General features: G+C 37.9%; 2 protein-coding genes across 3 annotated transcripts; both read left to right on the forward strand.

The window, feature by feature from the left end:
• Window positions 1–125: 125 nt before the first annotated feature.
• Window positions 126–7,307, forward strand: LOC148643958 (uncharacterized). The gene is made up of 9 exons (XM_088614583.1): window positions 126–613; window positions 858–986; window positions 1,764–1,911; window positions 2,357–2,490; window positions 4,996–5,099; window positions 5,281–5,373; window positions 5,611–5,851; window positions 6,797–6,876; window positions 7,003–7,307. The coding sequence occupies exons 1-9, from the start codon at window positions 393–395 to the stop codon at window positions 7,254–7,256; spliced, it is 1,404 nt and encodes a 467-aa protein (XP_088470709.1). The 5' UTR covers window positions 126–392; the 3' UTR covers window positions 7,257–7,307.
• Window positions 7,308–7,557: 250 nt separating this feature from the next.
• On the forward strand, window positions 7,558–19,508 carry cacfd1 (calcium channel flower domain containing 1). 2 transcript variants are annotated; one of them, XR_015928788.1, is made up of 6 exons: window positions 7,558–8,268; window positions 12,172–12,244; window positions 12,950–13,075; window positions 13,547–13,654; window positions 14,509–14,978; window positions 15,936–19,508. XR_015928788.1 is itself a non-coding variant. In XM_088614576.1 (5 exons), the coding sequence occupies exons 1-5, from the start codon at window positions 8,157–8,159 to the stop codon at window positions 16,024–16,026; spliced, it is 510 nt and encodes a 169-aa protein (XP_088470702.1). In that variant the 5' UTR covers window positions 7,558–8,156; the 3' UTR covers window positions 16,027–19,508. The 2 variants fall into 2 exon arrangements, 1 of the variants encoding a protein (XP_088470702.1); XM_088614576.1 differs by lacking the exon at window positions 14,509–14,978.
• The last annotated feature ends 104 nt before the right edge of the window (window positions 19,509–19,612 follow it).

Below are 19,612 nucleotides of genomic sequence, written 5' to 3' on the forward strand. Positions count from 1 at the left end.
ACCACAACACAAACATTAGTTAAGAGTCCGGGTGTTCGGAATGATAGATTGTACTTTTTATTTTTAAAAATGCATAAAGGGATAAATGCATACAATGAATTAATTAAAAAAACGCCCCCCACACTGAATTCTACCCCTATCGTTCTCTCGAAGATGTTTCTTTTATAGAATAAAACGCTGTTGACGTCGCATTCTGACACAGTTAAAGAATTACGGTGAATCACGAGCACTTAAGTACAACCAGCTGATCTTTTGATTCAACAAATTTCTCAGCACACTAGCTACCAATTTACAATCTACAGAGAATGTTTTAAAATGTGTTGAGGAGAATAGTAACGTTTTATAGTAAAACTAAATTTGAAAACAAAGAGATATTGCAATTCGTTATTTAAATGTCATCATCTGCCGAACATGGAAGCACTTGTGATGACCAAATTCAAGAAAGTATTTACCCAAGCCGTAGGTTAAACAGCAAAAATAAAGCATGTGTTTCTGAAACTGCTGTTAGTAACACGACTACTCAAGAACTTTTATCCGCGCCTCTATCGGTTGAGAAAAGTTGCAGAGAACCAAATGAGTCCAGTTCTGGCACGGAAAATGAACTTTATACTGGGTGAGTTTTCTCATAGAATACCGTTGACATGCAATGCTGTATGGATGTATTTTTTGAAGTTATCTATATTAGAAATTAATGTCTAAAGTTGATTAACGCTTAAACATCACATTGGCACTAAAGAGAGACACTTACATTATGTGAACTAAAATTTTGCTTGAGATTTTTTGCTGTTTGTACTAGAGTTAAACATGGTATTTGGCAGTTAGGCTAGCAAGATTGACATTTGATGTAAATTATTTAGGTTGTGGTCTACAGATGAACTGGATGATGAGACTGGTCTGAATGAGTTTCAGAAGAAAATGCTTGCAGAACACAGGCAAGCTACTGCAAAAATCAATAGAGGCTGTGTTATCATGGAAAGAAACCGTAGGTAAGTTAGAGTTTTTGGATGTTTGTTTTGTAGGAGTTATTCATGGTTGTATGGGTCCTAATGCCCCAGCATAGTGATGGGGGGGGGATACTATACTGTGAAAAGGCGCCGTCCTTCAGATGAGACATAAAACTGAGGTCCTGACTCTCTGCGGTCATTAAAAATTACAGGACTCTTCTTGAGAAGAGTAGGGGTGTTAACCCTAGGACAACTTTCCCCTGCCCTTTACCAATCATGGCTTCCTAATAATCCCCATCTATAAATTGGCTTCATTCTGTTCTCCTCCCCACTGAGAGCTGGGGTGGGGTGAGTAGACTTGCACATTATGGCTGACGTTGCATTAGCCAGGTGGGGTCGCACATTGGTGGTGGTGAAGGGGATCCCAATTACCTGTATAGTGTCCAGAAAAGTGCTATATAAGCTGTTGTTTAGGATGAAAACTCTGCCTCTCCTTTATAAGAAGACCTAATGAGGACATCCACTTACCAAAACCATAAAGAATGTAGATTGTTAAAATGTAGGACTAAACCATAAAGTGATGGTGTATTATATATGTACTGAGATCCAATTTCTATCTTTTGGAGATATTTGTCTGCAATCTTTACATTTAATATGTCAGGTGTTTGCAAAAAGATGATGCTCGTGTAAACGTTTTTTTTCTTGCAAAGGCTTTTTTTTTTGGATTGATAATTATGAGAAGGTGACAATCTTAAAAAAAAAAAAAAAAACAACAAACATTTTGTATATTTTTGCCATTGACTTTTATTGTTCACCCAGAAAGCGGATCACCGTCAGCTGTAATAAACTCAGACAGCTCCTTCCCCAGCTCAGTGGCAGTCGGAATGACATGGTCACCATTCTGGAGATGACTGTTGCCTACCTGGAGCTGATCCAGCAACTGCTCCCAGCGCACCAGCACAGAACAGTAAGTCTCATTACAAAGCAGATCAACCATTGACGAAAGGAAGATCTAGCCACGGAGCTTGTTCTGACTTCATTCAAACAGTTTCAATGCTTTGTCAGTGAGGAGCACATTCCCTGTAAAACCTGCTGTGCTGTGACTCAGGACCGATTTAACCTACAATAATTTCCACTGACACAGTGTCAAAAAATAACAGCAGGTTAATTTCTTTGAGCTGTTCAGTGTTGAACTAAACACTAAAAGAACATTGTTAAATCCTTCAAAATCCAAATGGTTCCAAATTCAAAACCCTACCAACCTACTGAAGTTGTTAATATCCTGGCTTCTGCCAAACAGCTGAATAAGGTCCAGATTTCTTAACATCAGTGATTTATAACCTGAACGTTCTTACCAGTTGGCTGTATAAGTTACAAAGGATGTCCTTCCCCTTTGTTTTACATTTGCTTAGGTGCTGTATCCACCAGAAGAACTGTGCAAAAAATGGCAGCTGGAACATCAGATAAAGAGACAACAATGCAGGAGGAGGATTTGTGAAGAAGTAAGCAGGCAAAAGTCCCAGCGTATTAAGAGCAACAGAAATGGGTTAGTAATCGAATACCTCTCTTGTTCGTTATTCAAAGAATGTTTGCCTTCACTTTGGTCCCAGCTGGCTAGTGAGAAGGGCTTTTAATATACTTTATTTTAATGATGCTACCCATCACTGTTCTGTCAAAATATTGCCAAATTCTTATTGCTTCTATCGGTAGATTTTTGTGACTACAGCAATGTGCAAACAAAACATTCACCCACTGAATGCTGGTATTTGCAGATCCCTACATGCAGGGTGACTTATAGTATTCACAGTGCATTTAATTGCGTGTGTATTCTAGAAATGTGAGTGTGTTTAAAGAGGCTGCCACACGGGGATCACACACCGACATACAGGAATATGCATCGTCAATCACTAGCTACATCAGGAAATGTGCTGACGATGTCACACTCACAAAAGAAATAAGAGCTTTTCCTAACAAGAAACCATGGATGAACAGTGAGGTTCGCATTCAAATCGGGCAATAAATCAGAACTAAGGTCAGCCCGGATCAATCTAAACAATGTTATTAAACACACACAAACAGGAATTGGAGGAACACTTCACCACTAATGACCCAAGGTGCATGTGGCAAGGTATACAGGCCCTCACAGACTACAAGAGGAAGAACATCTGTGCACCTGCTCATGATGCCTCCCTGCCGAACGAGCTCAACACCTTCTATGCTCGGTTTGAAGCCAGCAACACAGAACCAGCCATCAGAGCTGCACTCTCCGCAGCTGACCAGCTGCTCTCACTGTCTGCAGATGAGGTGAGGAGATCTCTGCAAAAAGTGAACACACGCAAGGCTGCAGGACCTGACGGCATACCCAGCCGTGTCCTCAGAGCCTGTGCTAATCAACTGGCAGGTGTATTCACAGACCTTTTCAACATGTCTCTGGCCCAAGCCGTAGTCCCCACCTGCTTCAAGACCACCACCATCATCCCAATACCGAAGAAAACCACAGTGACATGTCTTAATGACTACCGACCGCTGGCACGAACACCTGTCATCATGAAGTGCTTCGAGAGGCTGGTCATGAAGCACATTAAGGACACCATCCCAAACACACTGGACCCATACCAATTTGCCTACCGGCCCAACAGATCCACAGATGACGCGATCTCCATTGCCATACACACTGCCCCATCTCATCTGGATAAAAAGAACACATACACAAGACTACTATTCATTGACTTAAGCTCAGCTTTTAACACTATCATTCCAGAGAAACTAGTCAAGAAACTTGGTGCACTGGGTCTCAACACCACCCTCTGCAACTGGATTCAGGACTTTCTGACAGGCAGACCTCAGGCTGTCAGGCTTGGAAACCACACCTCCAGCACACTTACTCTGAACACTGGGGTCCCCGAGGGGTGTGTGCTTAGTCCATTACTCTATTCCCTCTACACCCATGACTGTAAGGCCAAACGCAACACCAACCCCTTCATCAAGTTTGCCGATGACAACACAGTTGTAGGTCTGATCACAGACAATGATGAGAGGGCCTACAGGGAGGAGGTTAATCTCCTTACAATGTGGTGTGAAGACAACTTCACCCTCAACGTCGGCAAAACCAAGGAGCTGATCGTTGATTTCAGGAAACTGCAAAACGGACATGCCCCTATCCACATCAACGGGACTGAAGTGGAAAGGGTCAGTTCCTTGGAGTCCATATCACCGAGGACCTTACATGGTCTCTCAATGCCACCTGTCTGATCAAGAAAGTGCAACAGCGCCTGTACTTCCTAAGACGGTTGAAGAAGGCTAAGATATGTCCCCAGATCCTCACTAACTTTTACAGATGCACTACAGAAAGCACACTGATAGGTTGCATTACAGTGTGGTATGGCAACTGCAGTATTGTTGACCACAAAGCCCTACAGCGGGTGGTGAAAACTGCCCAGTCCATCACTGGGGTTGCCCTCCCATCTATACAGGACATTTATGATAGACGGTGCTTGAGGAAAGCTCTAAGCATCGTCAAAGACCACACACATCCCAGCTACAGACTGTATGACCCTCTACAATCTGGGAAATGGTACCGGAGCATTTGGGCTCCGACTACCAGACTCGGAGACAGTTTTTACCCCCACACTATCAAACTATTAAACTCCCAGCCTCTCTCACTCTCACCTATGATCTGAACCTCACAGTGCCTTCTTTCTTCTTTCTTACCAAAAACTTGCACATTGAAATCTACCTCTACCTCACAGGTCAAAAATCTCACTCCCCATAATTTCTATCCTTCTATTTCATTCTGTTGATGCATGTTTTTGCACATCTGATGTTGTTTTTGCACATTACCCGTTACCTTTTTTTGTTTTGCACATGCCTGATGTTTTTTTTTGTACTACGTATCGTCTGAGAGCTAGCTAAATAGCATTTCGTTATACCATATACCTGTATATGAGTATAATGACAATGAACTTGAACTTGAAATGCTGTCCTTAATGATTGATTTGTAAAGGTAATGATTTTAAGAGTTTGGAGACTGTTTTAATGGATGCTGTTTTAGTAAAGGGAAACCTTGCCCAAATCCTGGTTTGATGAACCAAAGCAAGAAAGCTAGCAGTTTGAAAACATCTGACAAAAGTGATCATGAAGTTCTTCACAATGCAGGTAAGCTGCTGCTTTCCTTATTTTCTGTTACATTGAAAGACAGCCATGTATCCATTTTCTAGGTATTATGGTTTCCTCACATCAGATTGGTGTTTTAAAGTTGTGCTTATTTGGAAAATCTTACATGGTAGTCCTAGGTTTACCCATGTTTTTTTTTTTTTGTTTGCATGTAATTTTAAAGGGACGGAGGGTATGGTTGATCTAAATCGCCTTTTAGAAGTGACTTCAGAATCTCATAAAATGCCTGAAGCTCAAATGGGTGACCTTCAGTATGGTAGGTGTTTTATGTTTTACACTTTGTACTAAATGGTCCTTTTTGTTTTTATTTCCAGCAGTTACAAGTAATTCCAAAATAATGGATCTAACTTTATTGCATAGTAATAGTATTTCCATTTCATTTAAGATTTTTAATTGCTCAAATATGTGCATTAAACAAGCAATAAAGTACTTTAGTGTAGCTCCTTCGAGGTATTCCAACATTTCATTGTGGTGTTTTGCTTGTTTTTCTCAGGATATTGCAATAGGCCACAGCAGGTGACTACTCCCATGGTACCCTCCTGGGAGAATGCCTCCTTTTTCGTAGATTACAGAAATGAGGCTCCACAACCTTGTTTCAGTACTTCTGTCCCAGTGACTTCACATCTACCTGACCCCGAAAGCTCTTTCTCCTGGTCCGGCCTTTCAACGCCAGTAGGACAGCAGGCAGCCCAGTCACTGTGTGATTTACTCAGTACTCCACAATTAAACTACAGGTACTAGATAAAAAGCTCCATAATTGACCTTTTGTATATTTAATACAGTGCATTCATTTTTCCCTCCAAACATGGCTCTGTGCTCGAGTAGGCAGCTGTTAGCTTGCTTAGGCTACAAAGGCACAGATAAAGCTTAATTCCATCTGAAAATAAATGTAACATTTCAACTGTGGAGTCGTCTTCAGGTGTCAACAGTCAAAAAGTCATTTCTAGCTCTAGGCTTGCAGGTTTCTAAAAGCACGAGTTAAGATACATTTTGGTGATTTGTGAGGTAACCTACAAAGTAAAGTGAAGGCTTTTGTGTTCAGGTGTCAAATTTGTGAGTTTTAATAGAAAGTGTTTGAGACTCTGATTGAGACAATCAATTCAAAACCAGTGTGCCATATATCTATAAAATATAGACTGGAATTCTGCCCAGGGTCTATCATGCCGCTGTGAGCCAATCTCACTGCTCCAGGTGTCTACTTCCAAGCATTGGATTACAATTTGGAAAATGGATAAAATATCCAACTGACCTGTTTAGTGTCTCCCACTCTTTCAGTAGTGGGATGTGCAGGCTTGGCTTGTGGACTGTGAGATGGGCTTCTATCACTTTCACTGGCTAGAGCAATCATCAGTCAAAATACTGTACCATTTCTCCAGTTGATTCCTGTATGTTTCCTTTTAATCCTGCTTGTGCTGAGGGCAAATTCTGCCACATGAACAGGATGGGATTGGGTTATGAATACTTCAAAACATTGTAGAATACATGCTCGCATCTTGTTCAATTTATTATTTCTGCTTGTAGACATCCTACATATTATACAGCAAAGGGAAGTTAATTGTCACAAAGGCGAAAGAGTAAATCTGCCAATGTAAAGATTTTCCTTTTCAATTTTTGTTCTTACTTGTGTGCTATTAAAACAGTCTTATGCTGAATTCTGCTCTAACTTTGACTTGCTGCAGACTTCAGCCGCAGTTTCCACAAGAGAAGACTCTGACGGCACCAACTTGTCCCAGTGGAGTTCAGCACACTGGGTTACAGGGTATGCATTCCATTTTGTAGCTTGCTTAGTCAACACACGGGATTTGTGTGTATGCAATGAAAATACTCACTTGTACTAGTGAATGATTATTATCATGTAACTTAGTACAATTTGTCTTCTAATCAGATTGGGAAGAGTTACTGGAAGGTGACCCTTTGGCCTTCAGTGGTTCCATCTCTTTCCAACCAAGTGCAACTCATCCAGGAGCAGGTGGAGGGGGTCCACATGATGCTGGCTATTCCTTAACGGAGATGCATTCTGTTCCTGTGTCATTACTCAACCAGGTGGCATCGGAAGGAAATGCTTCCCAGCACCAGGAAGCAGACCGCCCTGTAGAGCAGAGTGACCTTTCTGACATTGATGAAATGTTTTTCTTTTGAAGGCTTTACATCTGTTGATTGAGTTTTGATTATTAAAATGTTGTGCTGTTATCTTACGTTGTCCATACCTTATTTTCTCACATCTCCACATTCAATAATGCATCTCTATCGGATACAGCAGTACTATGATCAGAAACTTTTGGATGCGTGAGTGAAGAGTTCCGTTTTTTCACTAGATCCAAGTTTCAGTTTATGTATTGAAAGTGCTATGGTTCGTTACTGTTCTGTGTAGACTTGCACAAGTGACGTGTTCAAGACAACAGCTGTGTCTTTAAGCAAGTGACGTCAGTATTGTTCCACCCAGAATGCATCGCGGGTTGAGCCGAACAGCTGTTGGAACAGAAGGATCTTTATCGGTAAAGAAAAACCGAGAAAGTTACAAAAGGAAACGAATGTAGGATTCAAATGATACCGGATGATGAATGAAATACACGGGACTATCGCAGTACTAATTGAGACGTTGTGTGTTAAATTAATTCATAGTAATTTTCATATGAGATTTAGTTAAATTCAGTCCGAGCTGATTGAAATGAACTTAAAATAAGAAATTGGATTTGGCAGAAAATTTCAGAAGTCGAAAAGGTAGTTGTAACTAAGCTGTTTCAAAGTGGATATCAAAGACGTTTTATTTAAAGATTATTTGTCTTTTATGTGGCTGGGAATACAAACCGTGCACTGGAAATACGTTTATGCCTTAAAATTCACCTTTTTATCACTTCTTTCAAGGAAGGTTTGTTTCTTGGATAACGTGGTTTTGTTGTACGTATTCCTGAAAGACGAAACGAAAGATCATTTTTAATTATTGAGCGGGTGTATCTGCTCGTCGCAGCCCGAAAACTGGGGACCCATTGTTACTGAGCTGTTCAGACAGCACAACGCTGAATAATTCATTGGGGTAAAATGAGCTCCGGGGAGCAGCCAGCAGCTACCAACGCCAGCAGCGCCGATGACGATGGCATGTCTTGGTGGTATCGGTGGATCTGCAAAATTGCTGGAGTCGTGGGAGGAATCTGTAAGTAAGCCGGATTCAGCAGGGTGTTAACGATTGTTTCATTGCCGATTCCCCTTTGTTACTTTTAACCAACAGTCTGGGGACAACAATAGTCTGGAGAGAAGACGTTTCCATTCTTCTCTTTGATATGCAACAAACGAATTTCAGAATGCCTTTATTTTTCCACTCTTCTTATTGTAGTTCAGACTCCTTAAGCGTAGTTTCATCAGACGTGTTTCATTTTCAACAATGTAAACGCTCCGTAAGCTGTCCTCGGAGTCCAGTTAGGGGGAGTAAGATGTTGCACTCCGCCCCTTGGAATGTGCGTGGAGATCATTGCACCTGAAATGTCTTTGTGTGTTTGCTGTGCCCAAAGTCCATTTTCTGCACAATCCATTCATTTCATTCTGTGATGACAAACCTGTTACATTGTTTACGACATAGCGTGTTCAATTTAAAATGACTTCATCGTTTGTCTATGATAATGGATGTTTTGACTGACCTCTTAATTGGGTATAAGGACTTTCTTCAGACAGTTGTATCCTGTCTCGGACACAGTTGGGTGCAGTTGTAGTTCCAATTCGTGCGGCCCTGCTTTACAGATTTACTGGCAAAAAGAACATTTAGCTATAGGTGGATGGCTTGCTACAACAGCCAGATTAGAAAATGCAAACTGTTACTCAGACTGGAAGCAGTTATTAATGTGCACCCAAACAAGTAGAATTACTCCGTAATGTTAAAAGGATTTTCCAGATTCATGCACATTTAAAACACAAGTCTGTTTTATAGCAGTAATTCATTGGACACATGTGTGACGAGTTAGCTCTGTTTTAAATAATGACGTTAATTTAGTAGTATTGTTCGCATGCTGTGCTCTTGTTGTGTGTTTGAGTTAAAATTACCTCAATTATGTGATGCATAAAAAGCTGCTTAGAAATATGCTCAACACAAGAACACAACATGCAGCCATTCCTTGTTTGCGTTACAAAGATCACCTAGTTTCTGTTTGCAGGAGTGAAAGTAGCCTGTTAATGACATTGAGATGTTCTGTTTCAACAGACAACAGATTGGCCCTGAAAAAACAGGGAACACACTTAGATAGTCTATGTCCTGGAAGGCCACATCAGCCCACGACTTTCATTACTGTTTTACCCATCTGCATAATCATTTTCAGTCTCCAGTGGCTACAGCACTAGGAATTGGAAGAAAGAGCCCACACATCAGCAGAATGATTGTAGTTTACCATCTGCATGAATATGATCTACATCCTTGGAGGCTCCTTAGAAGATGACAGCTGAGATATACAGTAGGCATTTCTGTGGGTCATAGGACTAAAGGTGTCAGCAGAGAGTGGTGGGATGTTTTATTCACTGAAGAATGTGGTTTGCCCTTCACAAACATAACACAACATGTGAGGATGTAAATTATGCTGATGATTCATTGTTTAAGAAAACCTATGGGGCAGTGAAAGAGCTATGATGTGGGGAGGATTCTATTCAACACAACAGTACTTGTGTACTTGTACTGTTTGATTGCTCTCACTCTTAAATTGACAAAGTGCTTGAGCCAACAGCTTTTCTGTAACCAATCCAGAAGGGTAAGTTTTCCAGCAGGACAATGCATGATCACACAGGACTGCAGTTGCTTGCATTTTCTCCCCACTCATCAATGCCATTATCAGTTGAACACTGCAGTTGGACAACTTTCCCCTGCTGGTCAGCAGTTGCACAGGATCAGTGGAGAAACCTTAGCTATCTGGCCAAAGGTAGATCAGGTCTATGTGTAAGTGCTGCAAGAATTATTAATAATAATAATAATTGCTTACACTTATATAGCACTTTTCTGGACACTCCACTCAAAGCGCTTTACAGGTAATGGGGACACCCCTCCACCACGACCAATGTGCAGCATCCACCTGGATGATCCGACGGCAGCCATAGTGCGCCAGAACGCTCACCACACATCACATATTAGTGGGGATGAGAGCAGAGTAATGAAGCCAATTCATAGAGTCTCACATACACATACACATTTTTAAACTTATATTTTCATTTTTACAGTGTGTCATGTTTCATACTGAAAATATATCTTAATTTGTCATTCTGTTGTTTTGTTCCCATTTTCTGTGATTTTGTTTAATATGTATGTTGAAAATATTTGATTATATCTATCAGATGTCTTTTCTATATCAATATAGCTGTGAGAGAGAGGCAACTGACCACAGTGATCTGGAATTCTAAATTGAACAGTGGAACACCTGCATTATTATGATCTTCAATTTTTCGTAATTTCTTGTTTGCAATAATTCTTTTGCATTTTGACTCCAATAATTTTTAAGTTGTAGTTTATGGGCGTAATCCGCATCATTAATCATATTGTTAAAGAAGAAAAATGATTATATAGTAAGGAGTGATCACAGCTTTCAAAATTTTTACAAGAATGCACAGGTATGATTAATTGAGCAGTTCTGGAAAGGACAGCCTTGTGATGTTTCCTCATTTATAAGTGAATGCTGTGGTACAACTAGAAAAACAATTCTGCAATTCTTCTGGAGGTTAGGCAAAATTGAATTCTGTGTTCATGCATGTGTATAGAAAAATATGCTCTATTCAAAATAACATGCTTCCTACATGTCCCAGTGCCAATAAAACAGTTTCATTTATATTCATACAGCAAACCTACAGTTCTCTAGACTTCAATGTGCTGCTGTATTCACAAACAATAAAGCTTCACATTAGAAATGGGCATTGCAGTTCTCTCTGTTGTTCTGATTGTCATGAATATTCTGTCCTGTCTTATTTTGTTTTGGTGATATTTGAGTTTAAATTGCAGTAAAAATCTATTCTGCTGTATACATATTATCTTAATGCTAGCTTTGCTAATCCTACCTCTTTATGTTCAGTGATATTGGAGAAACTACAGCAGTATCAGATTCATTATTGACTGACTTGATTTAATGGTCACTTGTTTAATTGAGAAATTTAGTTCTTTTTTTTTAAGGAAGTGGTACACCTGAGTTATTTAAAGATTAACATAGAAGCACATACTGTAATATGAGCAGTCTACATCCCACTGGTCTTCTTGTGCACATAATAATAACCCAGTGTGATTACCATCACAAAAATGTATGGAACAAAATGTCCGTAAGATCAGTAGTACAATAATGGCAGATTCTCACCATTTTTGTGAATTAAATACAAGGTCAGATCTTGCTTCTCATATGTTATATCATGTCTACTGCCATCTATACCCTGTCATCTGAGATATGTAATCTCTATTTTGAGTCTCTCTCCTGTCTCTTAATATTTGTTTTTCCACCTGCATGTCTCTACACACTCCCATTTCCTCCCACTTTCCAAAAACATGCTGCTTAGATTAATTGGTATTTCTCACTTGTGTCTGTGAAATGTCCCATATCCATAGTCCTGCAATCTATAGTCCCACCTTGCACAATTTTTCCAGGTTCCTGGCTGTCTCAGCACCTCCCAAAAATAAGTGTATTTTCTGGTAATTTGTGCCTGTGTACACACAGCAAAACTTTAATTTGTTTTTTTTTCTGCAGGAATCTTTTCAGAAAACACTACCATAGTACCAGATCACAGGGGTTTAATTTAGTAGTTTAAGTCAAGTGTTTTCTGAGTGGCCAGGCTGTACCTGTACACATTGGCTCTGTTTATTAATTTTAACTGAGGATAAAAGATGTTTATAAGAGCTATGATGTCCATATTTTAAAAAAAAAAACGTCATTGGTTTGTCACTTGAAGTTTTTTGGTTTTTCCATTCAGTGCTTTATAGATAACATATTTCTAGGGTACATTGTAAGAGTATAATAGACAATCATTGTGAAAGTTTTTTTTATTTTTAAGCTGTATCGCAACGTATTGACTAATTTGCCATATGTTTTGCATTACTATTTCTCGACAGCATGTGCAATTGCAGGAATCTGGAACTGTGTTACGATCAACCCCTTAAACATAGCAGCAGGCGTGTGGATGGTGTAAGTATTTCAGATTTGACCGTGGTAACATGATAATTGCACTGTGGCACTGAGTGTGTTTTGATGCTATATTGTAATGCTCAATGCTTATTTGAATTGCCAAGGTTTATTGACATTTTAAAGTACTTTGCACAATTGATTGAGACCCCTTCTTAAAAAGAAAGATGTTGTGATTTGTAATCCTAATGATTAGCACAGTCTGCAAAGTCAGTGGAACTTTGTTTCCATCATGGAGAGGCGTTGCCCAACATGGTCTTGAGTCTGTGCTGTGTTGTTTGCTAACTGGGACTGGTTACAAAGCAGCCGTACATTCCGTCAGCCAGAGTGCATTCTGTTTGTCTTGCACCAGTGACCCTTCTGATCCTTCACACCTTTCTGATTAACAAAGATACAGGGTGCCTGTGGACATACAATGCTGTCAGAGAGACACATCACTCCTCCAATTAATGACAAGATGCAGAGGGGGCCGGCAATGTGAATAAGAAATAAGTGACTTTGACAATTCAGATTTTTGTGTAAATAGTACACATTTGTCATACTTCCTTTGTTTTTGGATAGTAGACTTTTATTTCTGTGATCCAGTCACTGTCAGAAAGTGAAAGTTCGTAACTTTTGAACGTGTCTGCACGTGAAATGTATCTCTTTATGTAATTAATAGAGTGCTGTACATTTATACATAAACATTTATTACTTTTCTCCTTCAAGGTTAAATGCCTTTGTCCTATTTTTATGTGAAGCTCCATTCTGCTGTCAGTTCATTGAGTTCGCCAATGCAGTAGCTGCCCGAGCTGACAGACTTCGTCCCTGGCAGAAGGCTTTCTTCTACTGTGGGTAAGGATCTCTAGGCTTAGGCAGCCTTTTCATCTGATTTTATTTATACCGGAGCTTTGAAATCTTCAGTTAAGAGTGCAGCTCAGAAGTGAGTTTACACCCTCCCTAATTTATTTTCATTCAGTGCACAGCCACCAGTATAACACAGCCTGTTGTTCCCAGAATAGAGAAGTTTCAACATTTTCTTAAAGTTCATAAATACAATGTGCTTTTCTTGTTTTCTATTCCTTTAAATTAATGTTTCTACATAGGGAAATTGCACGTGATTATAAATGAATACATTTACTTGATTAAATGTATTGTGTGCTTTAAAAAAACATGATGAACTAAAAAAAAGGTTTTGTATGGTTGTAAGGTTTTGAAATCACATTACATTTTGTGATAGAAAATGTTTTGCATGGAATGCTTGGATGTTGTGAAAGTGGGGAATCATCTAATTATATAAAATGCTAAAATTTATTTGTCTTGCAGGATGGCATTATTTCCAGTAATTCTAAGTATTTCTATCACCACTCTGTTGGGAAATGCAATAGCCTTTGGAACAGGTGTCCTGTATGGGTTGGCATCCCTAGGGAAAAAGTAAGTATTTTTTTCTTCTTTGACTTGTCTGCATTCTGTATTTGCCTGTATCTGTAAAATTCTGCAGAGTTTACTTTTTTCCACTATTAAAAGTAGTCTCATGAATTGCCTAAAAAATCAATTAACACCTTCATATGGAATACAACTTTGTTGGTATTTGGTGAATTGTATTTATAAACTGTAAGCAATGTTTAACCTTTTAAAAGTGCTTTTAAAATTGTTTTAGAAAAATCTAGCAAAGAAGTCTGGAAAAACAAAGGACTTTAGAAAACGTAACCTATTTGCAGAAAAATTGTAGGAAGGAAAGGCTTATTTTTGGAATAGAGTCTTTTAGGCATTGTTATGAATGCTAAAACAAATAATGGACACATTCCTCTTGTAACTAGTAAAAAGCAAAATGATCCATCTAACAGAATATCCAATGTGGAGTCAAGTGGAGTAAATGTGTCTGTTCCCAACATTATGTAGAAATTCAAATGTTCTTATTATTTTTTGCTGTTTTATTAACATGTACAAAATAATATCTGAGGGGAATGTGTAACGGATAAGTATGTTAGTAGTCTTATGCTACAACCCCTGCTTCATATCACACTATGCATTTTTCCCTTATTGCAAAAACTGGAAATGTGTCACAGTTACATTTATGTAACACTTATTACACCCTGTGCCTTAAGAGATGTGAAGAATAGATGTACAGTATATTGCACTACGTGTAAAAGAAAAAAAAACACTTTCAAATGCAGACATTTCTGCATCAGCTCCAGGAGAACTGGAAATTTCTTAGTCATTTACGTAGAGCTGCATTTGTAGTGTCATGTGCTGTTCACACACTCTTTTTGTCTCTCTTCTTATAGCACAAGGGATCTGTGTTCATCGCTATGACAACAGCATACATTATATCTGAGCAGTGTAGACTGTCATAATTCAAGATCATTTGGAGTGCTGCCTGCTTCTCTTTATACATTTTTTATTTTTTTTTAACAATTAAACTATGACTAAATAACTAACAGAAAAAAATATCTAATCTCTAATCAGCTATGTAATACTTTGACAACATTAATAATATGCAGCTCTATAATCATGATAGCATTTTAAGGCTAAATTTATTCTATTAAAATCATTGACCTAACACACAAAGCACGTAGCATTTCAAGCTGATAAAGTATAACACCGTTCACGTTCTCCTACCTTAAAAAAAAACGTTTGGTTTCCAAAGCATTTCTGTGGATTTGTGTGTATATGCTGTCAGTCTGTGGCAAGTGCAGTTTTCTTCCCCTTTCTCCTTTCCTGCCTGAGGTGTCCCACTGGATTAGGTCCCTTGAAGGCAGGTAACAGGTTCCTAAATCTTGATTTCAACAGCAGTAATATTATCATGTTATGAGTCTTTTCCAATACCAAATATGATTTTTAATACCTAAATGACTGAATAGCTAACGGTTAGACTGTGTTGGACTGGAGATAAATCAGCAGAAAATGAGAGTCAGAGGTTAAAGATGCATGTTTTATTTACTTTACTTAAGGTAAGTTGTATTCTTACTCTCAGAAATATACATTGTGTCAGTAAAACACAGCACTTACAGTCTACACACATTTTCAAACCGAGCATGCAAAATTCAGAATCGGCATTCCCTTATATCTGCTGTTTTTGTCTGTGTGTGCTTTCATTTTGAACAGTACTGCATTATACTTGCAAAAAAGTTCAGAATTGCAGTGCCTTGATCAGGTTTTTCTCACCTCCATGCACAAAGGCCTAATCTATCTGTACATAAAACATTTGCTATATATATTTCTGTAAAGTGCTTTGTGGCAATTTGTTGCAAAAGACACTATAAAAAAGATGGATGCTACAACTATTTTAAACTGAATTCTCTCTCATTTTGAAATTATACTACTTATTAACTGCTTTTAGTAATTTTTTTAGATTTTGCTCTCTGCTACTTTGAAATTTGAAAAGTGGACAAACTGTAAATGTAATCCATATACCTATTAAGGACACTACAGTAGTATATTAAAGTATTAAATACCCTTGCTTATTTGTTGTCAATGTCAGCCCCCTACATTTAGCTAAAGATGATACCCTGTCATCTTTTAAAAATTAGCCAGATGAGATTTTGTAGCTACTAAGAGACAAACAAAATAGTTGCATCATGGCCTCCTCTCATTTGTAACCTTTATGTCTTCGTGACTCGGCAGACGACTGTAGTAAATCACATTTATTGAAATGATTAAGGGTTCACTGAGTTTTTTTTTTCCTGATAGTGTTTTTGTCATCTCTTTACAGGGGAGATGCAGTCAGTTATGCGCGTCTACAGCACCAGAAGCAAGGAGATGAGGAAAAAATGACAGGAACTACTGATGGAGTAGCACAATAACCTTAATATGGCAACTTCATCCACTAAACATTTAATACTGCATTCAGTAAACCAAGGGCCGCCATTTACCTTTTTATCAAGCTGCTGGAATTAGATACTAATATATTCTGTCTTATTTTAATATAATGCTTTAACATCTGTTTTCTTTGTGGGTTTTAAAAATGTATAAGCTGTATCTTCTATCTGTACTGACATCTGAAGTTTTAAAGAATTTTCAAAAGCAAGCAACAGAAAACTGCTGTAGACCAAATCAAGTTTAAAAAGGGATTTTTTTCAAGGGGCAAAATCATTTACAGTGCTGGACAATTCTGACAATAGCTATTTTCTTTGTTTCTAGAAAGGCCAGTGTCCTTAGACTGTCTTTACATGGGTTTGCAAGTTTTTAAGCTACTGATTTTATGAGAAATTACCAAATGTGTTGACAAATACAGTGATTGCTCAATTTTATAAATAAACGCCTTTGGAATATCACACATCTTGTTGGCAATAGATGTCCCAAAAGGAATAATTTCATCCACAGCAGGAACGAGAAAATTTCCCAGCAGCAGTCATTCTAGTTGTGTTGTGACTGCTTTTTTAATTCAACTCGTGTTTCAAAATGTGGTGCTATTTTGGGTAACTCCTCAAAGGAAAGTTTGTTTTTACTAAGCAGAAGGAAATTTCATTTGATTTCTCTCTGACAATATAATGCATGATTGCTGTGGTAGGAGACATACCTATTACATGACTGACTACTTTTAAAAAATATTCCTTATGCATACTGTTCAAGCATGATTAAATTAAACTATATTTGTTTCTGAACACATTTATTGATTAAAATAAAAAAACGGTTTTCTGTTAACTGAATAATCACTTATGAAATTGGGTCTGGGTGCAGGTTTTGTTTGTAATGTTATAAAACAAATGTTACATGTTTTGTTACGAAAGTGGGACTGTGAAGTTTTTTTTTCTCTGGAAAAACCGTATTTTTCAGGCAGAGTGATACTTAAAATACCTCAGTGTGACACTACACACTCATAATGGAAGCATGTGTTTTTTAAGGTTTGTATAAGGTAGGATATTTTAGTTAAGCTAAAGGAAACTAGGAATGATACAACCCTAAAGATGCTAATCTGCCATGTTGTGGAATGGAACCCTGTCTCATTAGTGCAGACTGGACTTGGCTTTTGGTTTGTTCCAAAACCATACAAATTAATATGGAAATAGATACTGTAATTGATATTTATAGTATTTTCATCAGTGATAGAATGTTCCTTTGGTCTGTGGTAAACATGGTCTTTTATACATTCCAGATTCCAGCCATAACTCAAGTTTTCACATAGTTTTACATTTTCTTTGGCATTCCAGATTTCATTTTGTTTGCACTGTGTTTAACTTCTAGTTTGTTTAGGTGGCGGTGTTATGTTTCTGTCTCCTATTGTTGCTGATGCTGAAATGTGCATGGTGGCATCTTTTACAGAGGAGCAGATACAAAGATATCTCGTATGATTTCAAAACGTAATTGTCTTTATTTTGGGGGAGCTGGGTATGTTGCAGATAGTGAATGTGGATGGAAAAATACAGTGGGGTGTAATACTAATAATGAGTATCATACTATATGAGTTAATTGATTTTTAATGGTTTCAGCTAAATTCTTAATACAATCTGAACTGTTCCTTGCCAAATTTAGCTTTCTTTCCCCTCTACTTCACCAAAGCAGCTTCCCATCAAAGGTGATGCAACAAAGGTGTTGTGTCTTTTTTAAAGCACAAAAACCTCAATAAACATGTAGACCAGTTATCATACATTTAAGAACACAAGAAAAATAATACGGTATTCTAACTGCGGGTAGAATGGTTTTGTTACTGAAATTAACTGATCACACAGACGAGAATCTATGCATCTACAGAAAGTACATTTGTACCATATATCTTTTGTAATACAGTATGTTTGCCTTCAAACACCAGCTAGTATGAAGGACACTATACACCAGCAAACTGACATACTACAGTGTTTTAAAAATAGATCTTGCAGGGTCTATTTTGGAAATATAATGCTATAAATCTGTAATTAGTGCTAAAACACATCTTTATTCCAATGAGCAATACTTATGTTGATAGATGCAGAAACCAGTCATTTTTAAAAAGGAATGATCTATCTTTAATTGTTCTTGAGAAGTCAGTACACCAAGACTATCCCCAGTGTACATTGCATAGGTCCCTGTAATGTGTTTAATAGTTTAATAGTTAATAGCTAACCTAGAGAAGCCACGTTTTCCTTTGGTTTGTAAACACCTTGTAAACAGCTTTAAGCTGTTTGGATTTTTTATATATATATTTTTCCTGACTGCTGATAATGGGGGGTCTTCTAAAAAAAACGAAATACCAGTTTTGTTTGTTTTTTTTATTCTTGAGTGCTGACAGAGTTCCAAACACTTCTGTGTTAATATTCAGATTTAATACAGGAGGTATCCCAGTACAGAAGATGAGGCACTGTAGTGTTCCAAAGCATTTCAAAGGAATGGGGACAAATGTGTAACACATATTCAAGTGTTGCAAATCCATCAGTAAATTAAAGAATTGCACATCACATGTGTGATGTATTTAATTCAAATATTACCCAGAAGGGTTTTGGAATCTTGCAGTGCACTGTAAGATGAATTCAGCATTCAAAATACGTAAAAACATTTAGGATTGTAAATCATGTTTTGGATTGTGCTCTTTTCTTCTTACAATTGTGGCTGCTTTGCCCCTGAGCCCCTAATTTGTCCTGTGCATTTTGGAAATAGTTCTTCTCATGTAGCTTTCAGATGAAGCAACAAAGAATTCCTGTCAGTCTTGTAAATGTATGCATTACTAAAGCAAGGTTAAAGGGGCAGTTTCAGCATAGCTGTTCCTCTCGTTATTTTAAATTTGCTTGCTGGTTCCAGTGAAACAGTGAATTTGAAATTAACACATTTCATCAGTGTGTTTGGTTGAGGGGAAGGTAAATAAATATCTCCTGCAAATAAAATATCGGGCACTTGCAATGTTTGCAGCAAGTACTGCATTTTTTAATTTCACGTTTTAAATCTTAATTTTTAAGTTTTTAAGATGCGGGGAGAGGGTGTTATTCACAACGGTTTTGTAGAAATTCAAAAACTCTCAATTTAATCTGAATTGGAGTCCCTGGGGTATACAGGTATGTGTTAACTACTCCCTTTATGTATAGAAAGCTAGTTTTCAAAGGAGGATATTTCAAACTCCCATCCTTCAGTTATTGAAGTTTGATTCATGATAATTCCTGCACGTGTAACGTGTAATGTTGACGTGTAAGATCAAGTTTGTGGTTTTTTCCAGGTAACATTGCTGCTGCTGCAAAAGGTGCAAAAGCTCCGCTTGAGGGTGACTTTGTTTGACTTTTCTTGTCCCTTTTTTGGAGATCTTGATCTTAAAAACATTTTTGCTTGTTTTTTCTCATTTCCTGTATATTTGTTATAAATAAAGCCAGTTCAGTCTTTTTACAGGCACTTTGTAAAGTACATTCTTTCATTAAGTAAATAAACAGCCAGAGCGGTCTTTAATTTTTCAGTATTCACTTGTGCATGTGCATTGTAGTATAACCTTTA

This window comes from Lepisosteus platostomus, chromosome 21 (assembly GCF_059453375.1).
Source record: "Lepisosteus platostomus isolate fLepPlt1 chromosome 21, fLepPlt1.hap1, whole genome shotgun sequence".
Lineage (NCBI taxonomy): Eukaryota > Metazoa > Chordata > Actinopteri > Semionotiformes > Lepisosteidae > Lepisosteus > Lepisosteus platostomus.

What these genes read in the sequence shown, in the direction of transcription:
- LOC148643958 (XM_088614583.1), top strand. Translation starts at nt 393, where the DNA reads ATGTCATCATCTGCCGAACATGGAAGCACTTGTGATGACCAAATTCAA. An exon ending in ATCATGGAAAGAAACCGTAG is followed by an intron (nt 987 to 1,763) that starts GTAAGTTAGAGT and finishes TTGTTCACCCAG; the next exon opens with AAAGCGGATCACCGTCAGCT. An exon ending in TGAAGTTCTTCACAATGCAG is followed by an intron (nt 5,100 to 5,280) that starts GTAAGCTGCTGC and finishes GTAATTTTAAAG; the next exon opens with GGACGGAGGGTATGGTTGAT.
- cacfd1 (XM_088614576.1), top strand. Translation starts at nt 8,157, where the DNA reads ATGAGCTCCGGGGAGCAGCCAGCAGCTACCAACGCCAGCAGCGCCGAT. An exon ending in AAGGCTTTCTTCTACTGTGG is followed by an intron (nt 13,076 to 13,546) that starts GTAAGGATCTCT and finishes TTTGTCTTGCAG; the next exon opens with GATGGCATTATTTCCAGTAA. An exon ending in TTGGCATCCCTAGGGAAAAA is followed by an intron (nt 13,655 to 15,935) that starts GTAAGTATTTTT and finishes ATCTCTTTACAG; the next exon opens with GGGAGATGCAGTCAGTTATG.